Raw genomic sequence first — 8,955 nt, 5'->3', positions numbered from 1 at the left:
TGAGCAGATCTATGTAGTGTGTGGCTGCAAGAGATTGGATGTGTGGTTGCACACTACATAGATCTACTCAATTGCAATGCTGATTATTATTTTTACAAAGTACCAGTAGATTCATATAGTGTTCATAGTTTTCATGCAGGATCAAATAGCTCAATGAGTAGGGTGTTTGATTATAATTCAACAGGTTATAGGTGTGAATCCCGGGTATGGCAGTTTATTGAAATGTGTTATTTAATAAAGGGTATTGTAACTGAATAACAACGAGCTCTCAAGTTAAGTGCATGAATGTGGTATAAAGAGGATTTGTGTCCAAATCCATTTTCTTGCAATGGTCTATAAATGTGTGTGTATTATTTATATAAATATATATAAAATATATCATATAAAATGTAGGAAGAGGTATCATAGCATGGGCTTTCTCTGGGATCAATATTGTCATGCCCCTTCCCCACGAGGCATGCACCTTATGTCCCTATTGGAAAAATGGGGGGGCGCCAATTCTCTCTCTGGCACAGGGCACCAAAAAGTCTAGTTATGGCTCTGGTCGGTGTAATAGGATGTTACTGCCCAAATATGTAATGGGCCATATGGTGTGCCTAACTTAGTACACAACAACCAATCAAATATGATATATTATTTTTACAGATTACTGAAACAAGATAAAAGGGTGTAGACGGCACATTGTTAGTGGGTTCATTGCTGTGGAGACTGTAGTATGGGCATTTTCTCTCCACAGAAGGGCTTAGGAGTAAAGGAGTAAATTTACTTAGGGGCTTAGGGGTAAATTTACTAAAGGTGTATGGGTCATTATGTCGACAAGACTTAGGTCCACCACTTAGGTTGACCACTATTGGTCGACGTGCATTAGGTCAACATGGTCACTTGGTTGACATGGTCATTAGGTTGACATGTACTAGGTCGACATGGAAAAAGGTTGACACTTTTTACTTTTTTTGGTGTCGTTTTCTTCGTAAAATCACGGGGAACCCCAATTAGTGCACCGTGTCCCCTTGCCATGCTTCGGGAAAAGTTTCTATTCCCAATCGTAGTCCACGTGGATCGTAAAGTATGTAAAAGTTTTAAAAAAATTAAAAAAGTTGAAAAACTCATGTCGACCTTATTCCATGTCGACCTAGTACATGTTGACCTAGTGACCATGTCAACCTAAAGCATGTTTTTTTTAGAAATGGAAATGTTGCCCATAGCAACCAACCAGATTCTACTTATCACTCATCTGTCCATTTTGAAAATAATAGAATCTGATTGGTTGCTATGGGCAACATCTCCACTTCTTAAAAACTCGCACTTTAGTAAATTTACACCTTAGAGTTTGTACCAGCTTATACCTGGCAGTTTAGGTCGGGTTTCATCCTGTATTTTTATTGGGATTTACAGATGCGTCTGCATTATTATCCTTCTGATAGAGTGGTTTTGAGTAACATGCTAATGAAAAAGAAAATAATCTCGTGATAAGAAATTCTAAGTGTGATAAGGAGTCACAATATAGTATTCTATAGAACTCTGTGTCATACTAACGTACAATGTATTGCGAGTTGTAACAGTTTACCACCAGATCGTTTTCTTTAAACTAGTATTTCATACAACAGCCATGTAAATGTCTGTCCGGATGGCTAGATAAATGAGGACACGTATGTATTTTGTGCGTCCATGTTGTACAGTACTTCAACAGAGAATTACATATTTAGGTGCAATCATACTGTAGCAATGTCATTTAGAACTTCACAGATGGAAAAGTAACATTTGTTTTAAAATGGTTCTGAATCCACTGTCATGAGTCATTAAAGCCATCAAGCCAGAAAATGACAATACCATAGGTGTCACCAAAAAGTGGTTGTGGAGTGTAATACCCTTTTTCCACTGTGTAGCACAGGTCGCAGTCGTGTCGCCTGACACGGCTGCGACCCGTGCTACAGCCCCCTTTCACACAGCGCTCACCAACCCGGCATATTGCCGGGTTGGTGACGCTGCTAGTGACGTGGCAGGGGCGGTGCTGGGAGATCACATGATCTCCCAGCGCCGCCCCCCCATACACTGTGAACAGGAGCCATGTCGCCTCGACACGGCTCCCGTTCACACTAGACAGCTAGCCGGGTTGAACACGTGTTCAACCCGGCAAGCTACCCGGGTAGGATTCCCGGATCACTTGATCCAGGAATTTGCAGAGGGACCCGTTTCCACTAGGGAAAAACACGGGTAAATGCGCGCCCCTTGCGCATTTACCCGTGTTTAAAAAGCTAGTGGAAAAGGGGTATAAGTATGGTAGGGAGTTGGACTTTTATGTGACATTTACACTATATTGCTGTTTATTGGGTGGACCATACTGATGCTAAATGAATGGACTTTAAAGCTAAAGCGCATATCCAGTACATTTTGTAAAAGAGACCCAGAGGCGCTATGTAGGCTTCAATGAGGGTGAGGCAGAAACATTTGGTTCAATCTTTGGAAAGCAAGGAGCTGTCTGAACTCTAGTACTTGAATCTGTTGAATCATATCCACACCTGTGAATTGGAATAACAGTGCACCCAGCAAAAAGGGTAGGACATGACATACGTTTATATTCACACAATATAGAGTATCTGGGTGGTTATAACCATGTCAATTTCCAAAACCACTAACAGGAACTCCAACCCAGCTTATAGATTTCACGGATTGCAAAGCAACTCTTATATCAGTGCATAGGGCCTGACTCATGTTTGTAAGTAAAGCAAAAAATCAAGCAACTAGGCAAAACCATGGGCCTAATTCAGACCTGATCGCAGCAGCAAAATTGTTCTTTAATGTGCAAAATCATGGGGGTAATTCCAAGTTGATCGCAGCAGGAATATTTTTAGGAGTTGGGCAAAACCATGTGCACTGCAGGGGAGGCAGATATAACATTTGCAGAGAGAGTTAGATTTGGGTGTGGTGAGTTCAATCTGCAAACTAAATTGCAGTGTAAAAATAAAGCAGCCAGTATTTACCCTGCACAGAAACAAAATAACCCACCCAAATCTAACTCTCTCTGCAAATGTTATATCTGCCCCCCCTGCAGTGCACATGGTTTTGCCCAACTGCTAAAAAATGTCCTGCTGCGATCAACTTGGAATTACCCCCCATGTGCAGTGCAGGAAGGGCAGATAGAGTTAGATTCGGGTGCTATGTGTGTAAACTGAAATCTAAATTGCAGTGTAAAAATAAAGCAGCCAGTATTTACCCTGCACAGAAACAATATAGCCCAGTCAAATCTAAATTTTTCTGCACGTTATATGGCCTCCCCCCCCCCCCCCCCAATTTTGCTGCTGCGATCAGGTCTGAATTAGGCCTCATGTTACACTGCAGGTGGGGCAGATGTAACATGTGCAGTAAGATTTAGATTTAAGTGGGGTGTGCTCAAACTGAAATCTAACCTACAGTGTAAAAATAAACCTGTGTAACATTTGTGGGCTACATGCAAAAGCCAGTATAAACCCTGCACTAGCTTTTTTTTTGCTTTACTTACAAACATGAATTAATGCATTAGACAAGATAGCCCCTGTGACCCACTCTGGTGCTGTCTAGTGGCCGCACCCACCCAGTGCACTTCCAGTAGTCCTACAACTGCTTCATCCTTTAGCTTTATGAGCCTTACAATAAAAAAAAACCACACAGACAAGGAAGCAGTTTTTTTTGTAAGAGTGTCATCTTTCTTTTTCTCATTGCAGTTTGCCTTTCAGAAAACAACCGTTCAGCGAAGAGATAAAGAAACCAACTCAGAAAACAACAAACATATAATTCATTTTTTTTAAACAAAATAAAGTGAAATAATAGAAAACAACATTTTTGTTTCTAAAACCCAGGATTAAAACCTGATACAAACAGGGTAATTTATTTAACCCTTCAGCAGTGACCGCGAAGACGTTTCGCAATGCACATCTAGCAGGCTGCAAAGGGGTTAAGCTATTTTATATATGTGTGTATATATATATATATATATATATATATATATATATATATATATATTTCATTTGTCTCTCTCTTTACAGCAAACATTGCAAATATAGAAATTTGTATCTGTACAGTGTAATAGTGATCACAGTTTTGAATGCAGCTGTAGGTGTTATATGGGAGCCTCCTTGTAGGCAAAGTCTGCACTGGAAGACTCAGTTAAAATACAAATTAACATTAACGAAAGGAATTCTACCGTCTATTCCAGTCTTGTTGCTGTTTTAATTTATTTTGTTGTCCTGCAGTGATGAAGGGAAATAACAAAATTCCACACGAGTCAAACCACGCAAGTCAGAATATGAAGTAACATGCAGTAATGCGTACACCGAGTTCAGCCCACTCCCAGTATCTCACTCTTAAGCTCACATTTTTTGTATTTTTTTCTCTTCTTTTGTTAAAAAATATTAGTTCTTCTTCACAGTTTTAGCGTAATTTTGTTTTTCGGATTTGGTGCATATGCTCATGTCTGTGAGTTGTCTATTCATTTAGATTTTTTAAGCAATTTTAGTTTTCTATATGATATATAATATTTGTTTTATTTAATAATTCTCTTATTCATTCTTAAGACAGTTTTGAATAAAAATTAGCTGCTGCTAGTTTGAGTTTGGTCCTGTTAACCCCTTTTTCCGCTAAAGAGACCTTCAGAGTTTGTGCAGTCACAATGCTCTGCTGGGTGCTCTGACTGGGACAGGGTCAAGGGTTAAGAAAGAAAAAGTTAAGTCACGAGTAGCTGGAGGCAAAGGGAAGAGGTGAGGACTCAGGACTTGTGCTGGGCAGAGACGCCCTTCCAGTAGTCTAGGATGTCATGGAGATCCTCATCTTTGGCGAACTGGACCTTTTTACGGAGGGCGTGGCCGGCTGCCATATACTCTTCCTCTTTGTGGCGCTTGCGGTGCAGTTTGAAGCGCTCCCAGATGCTGTGGGAGGGTTTGCACGTGTACTCTGGACTAGAGGTGTAGCTCAGGTTATGGTAGTGAGGTGAGAGTTGGGAGTAAGCCAGTTCCCTAGGGCGGGGTCGGGTTAAAGGTTCCAGTATGGAGGTTTTGCGCCCTCCCATATTATCGTGCTGAGGCAGGGACTGCTGCTGCTGTTGCTGCTGCTCACCCTGATGTGAGCCTGGATAGGAATGCCGGTGCTCTGTATACTGGCGAATCTTTTCAGCTTCTGCCCTCAAGATGGCAGCAGCCGGGGTCACAGTGAGGATGGTGTCAGCAGTTGGGGAGGTCTTCTCAATGTATTTTGTTTCTGACTTGTGTGCCGACCCCTCAGAACGATAAGATCGCGGGCTGCGAACTGACCCACTAGAAGATGTGCTAGAGCGTTTTGGTGGTACTTCCATGCTGTGGTGCCTCTGCAAGGGGTGAGTGTAACTCTCCTTATATACCGGGGAAAGGAAGCCATGCTTGCTGGGAATCTGCTCTGATATCAGTACCAGCTGGGGCTCTGCTGTAGACACAGCTCCTGACTTCACCCCCTGGAATGAAGTGGTCTCTGACTTCAAGGCATCTATACAATTGTTAATGATCTGGTTGACTTTGTCCACCTCCTTAGCAATAGTGGATATCTCAGCCACAGAACTCTGACTGTCTGGTGGCATGGATAGCTCGCAATCCCTTCTCTCAGGCTGCTCGCCGGTTCGCACCTCCATGTAGTTTCCCTTAGTTGCTTTTGGAGTCTCACTAGTTTCTATTAGTTTATACTGTTCCACTTCCCCCACTGATGGTAAGTAGGGAATACGTGAAATTGACTCTGGACCCATCATCTGTCCTTGGGATAGCTGACTAATACTAGGAGTCTCCATTTCGGGACCATATTTCAGTTCAATGATTGTTTTCTTCATGCCACCACCTGCTTTTTTGTGCTTTTCCTCTTTTTGGCGCTTTTTGCGCAGGCAGTAATACACAATACCTAGGATGATGACCATACCAAACAGGCAGCCAAGAATAGTCATTATATAGTGAGTGGCGGTGGATGGGGTAGGCACATGTTCTTGTTTGGTATGGCTGCGAGTGTAAAAGGCTATGCAGGTGTGATTGAACCTGAGAGAATTGCGAATAGAGGCAACACAGTAAGTGTAATTTGTATTGGGTTTCAACCCATCCAACTTTATGGACTCTTTCTCTGCCTTTAGGTTCCGAATGTCAGTAAAGAAGCTATTATTGTATTGAACCAAGATGTACATCTTACTGTAAGGGTATGGTATTTCTGCGACCAGAACTGCATCTGAGTGTGTTTCTGTATTTAAGTTCACACTCAGGCTGACTTTGGAGTTGGCAGGAGGTGTGTAGACATTAATGAGAGGTGTAGTCCCATCTCCAGAAAAACAGTCTTCTTCTGAGCAAGGGCTTTCAGGTGGTCCCGTGGTAGCTTGGTACCTTGGCGACATCAAATGTGGCATCATAGTATAAGGCCCATCTGTGCAGAGAGAGGACAGCATGCCGAGAGCATTGCGATAGCTGGATCGGCCCTGACCTAGCAAAAAGTACCCAGTATAGTCCGGTGGAGAGTCGCATTGCATGCGGTCAAAGGTACGTGTCATATTGGTAAATATATCCAACCACTTTAGGAAGCCCAGAAGCTCGCATGAGCAATAAAAAGGGTTACTGTACAATTCACACACAGTCAGCTTACTGAGACCCACAAATGTGTTACTGTCCAGCCTCTGGATTCGGTTCATAGACAAGTCAATGTTCATAATGTTTGGGCACTCCCAAAAGGCATTAGGAGTCACAGTTTCAATGAGGTTTGCTTGGAGGTAGAGATACTCCAACTTTCCCAGTCCCCTAAGAATTCCCTCCGTGAGGTTTCTTAATCTGTTGTAACCAAGCTGGAGCACCTGCAAATTAAACTGACCAGCAAAAGCTCCATCTTCGATGTAAGATACCTCATTCTTGGTGAGGTTGAGGTACGTCAGGTTGCCAAAACGGCTGAGTGATGAGTAGTGGACGCTCTTTATCTTATTCTCATTGAGCCGCAGGTCCACTATGGTGCTATTGATGTGCTGTGGTATAGACTCATAAGGTGGCTGGTTCTGACTGCAGATAGCAAGCCACACAAAACCCTTGTCGCCTTCAATCAGCCAGCAGTCTGCTTGTACTTTGCCTGTGTAGAGAAGCGCAAACAGAACAAACATCCATAAACAGAGAGCTGGCATGACTATTCCTCTGCGAGCTGTCATGGTGAGCGATGCCTCAGGGTGGAGTCTCCTTGGTACGCTCTAGTATTATGAAATATAGTAAATTATATGAAGGAGACACCTCCTTCTTTTACTTTTCTCCGCATGGGTACAACAAAAAGTGCTCTAAACATTGAGTGCTGATCCCAAGTATTTGCCAGGGGAAGACCTTTGAAGAATAGTTGAACAAGTCTACTCTGCGGGAGTGTTGGAAGAAGATTCCTTGTGCATATTGTAGGATGAATCCGGAGTCATTGAAGCTGAAGATACATTTGCTGGTCAAGTTTTCCTCCGAAGATAACAAAGTTATTCTATGCTGTTCAATCCCATTTCTGCCAGGAAGTCCTTTACATGTTTCTTATTAGTCGTTAAGGATTCTGTCGGCTCCACAAGTCTTACTAAAGGGAAAAAAAAAGAACAAAAGAAATATATTAGGACAAATATACATATATATCTTTTTAATATGTTGTGCTTTTTTTGTACTGCACAATTTTTCATTTACTTTACAGCAATAACATTTCATACATCTCACTATGAGATCTCTTACTAAATTCACGCGTGTAGCCAGACCCTACATAGCGATAATACTACTGTAATACTACCTCTTGCTTCACGTGTAGTAAAACACAGGGGGCGGGAGGTACTAATGTACATCTCCGCCCATCGCCGCCCTGTGCCACGATGCTGATCGCATATATGTACTAACATATGCGATCAGCATTGCGGAGGACAGCTCTTCCGATAAGAGCTGTCCTCCGCGATGCACAGCGGCAGCCTGACTTCCGGGATTCGGCACCCAGGAGTCAGTCTGCGCGGGGGGACGGGGGGGCGGCCACAGGGCATGCTGGGAGGGATCCGATCGGATCCCTCACACAGCGCCGCGGAGAGAAGCCCATAGGCTTCTATGGACTATTGCCAGCTAAAGCTGGTGAACCCCGCCGCGGCGCTGACCTGCCGGACGGGGGCTTAGTACATCAGGAAAATGCGGTAAACAGGGGGTTTACCGCATTTTCCGCTTAGTACATCTGGCTCAGGGTGAGAAACAACAGTAAGAACAAACAAAAAAACAATTAATTCATCTCCACCAACACAAGTAAAAAAACACAACATGGTTTTTAGCTATAGACTAAATCATACAGCTTTGATGATAGTGGCCCTGTAGAGGTAATCTAGCGGTAAAAGGTGTATTTATATAATGTGGTGCTTGCTGGCTGGTTGTTTTCATTGAAAGAAGAATTTTTCTCTGTAAACAATATAGGGAAAATGTATCAAAAGCGTGGAGAGAGATAAGTGGAGAGAGATAAACTACCAACCAACCAGCTCATATCTGTAATTTTTTTAACACAGCAGTTTAACACAGTCCATTTTTTTTTAACAGCCTATAAAATGACAATTAGGAGCTGGTTGGTTAGTACTTTATCTCTCTCCAAGTTTTGATAAATCTCCACCATAGTAACACTTTCTGGAAAAGAATTAATAAGATTATTAGTGTAAAAATAGTTTTATCTCCTTTCGTGTTTTAAAACATCTATACTGTATGTTGCATGGTTGTCCCCAATCCTTGCTGAATGCATACCTTCCAACTGTCCCGAGTTTGCGGGACAGTCCCGTTTTTCTGGGACTGTCCCGATGTCCCGATGGACAGTTGGGAGACCCTCTCACCCGCTGTGGTGAATAGATGCTGTGCGCATGCCAGTGTCCCTCCTCCTAGTGTCAGAAAGATGGGAGGTATGTGAATGTAATGTAACCGAAGCAATGCAATACACCTAATACTGTACTCGAATGACCAAGCTACA

At 42.7% G+C, this 8,955-nt stretch overlaps 1 protein-coding gene across 6 annotated transcripts in view; it reads right to left on the bottom strand.

Annotated features, from left to right (window-relative positions):
- Positions 1 to 3,656: 3,656 nt before the first annotated feature.
- The window catches only part of ELFN1 (extracellular leucine rich repeat and fibronectin type III domain containing 1), a 988,432-nt gene continuing 983,133 nt past the window's right edge, over positions 3,657 to 8,955 (bottom strand). For all 6 annotated transcript variants that reach the window (XM_063934602.1, XM_063934603.1, XM_063934605.1 and 3 more), the window contains one exon: positions 3,657 to 7,557. In XM_063934602.1, coding sequence (XP_063790672.1) covers positions 4,742 to 7,162 — 2,421 coding nt within the window. In that variant the 5' untranslated portion in view covers positions 7,163 to 7,557 and the 3' untranslated portion in view covers positions 3,657 to 4,741. The remainder of the gene's footprint in view (positions 7,558 to 8,955) is intronic.

The sequence above is a fragment of the Pseudophryne corroboree genome, chromosome 7 (assembly GCF_028390025.1).
Source record: "Pseudophryne corroboree isolate aPseCor3 chromosome 7, aPseCor3.hap2, whole genome shotgun sequence".
NCBI classification, from domain to species: Eukaryota; Metazoa; Chordata; class Amphibia; order Anura; family Myobatrachidae; genus Pseudophryne; species Pseudophryne corroboree.
This window is presented reverse-complemented; position numbering and strand designations above follow the sequence as displayed.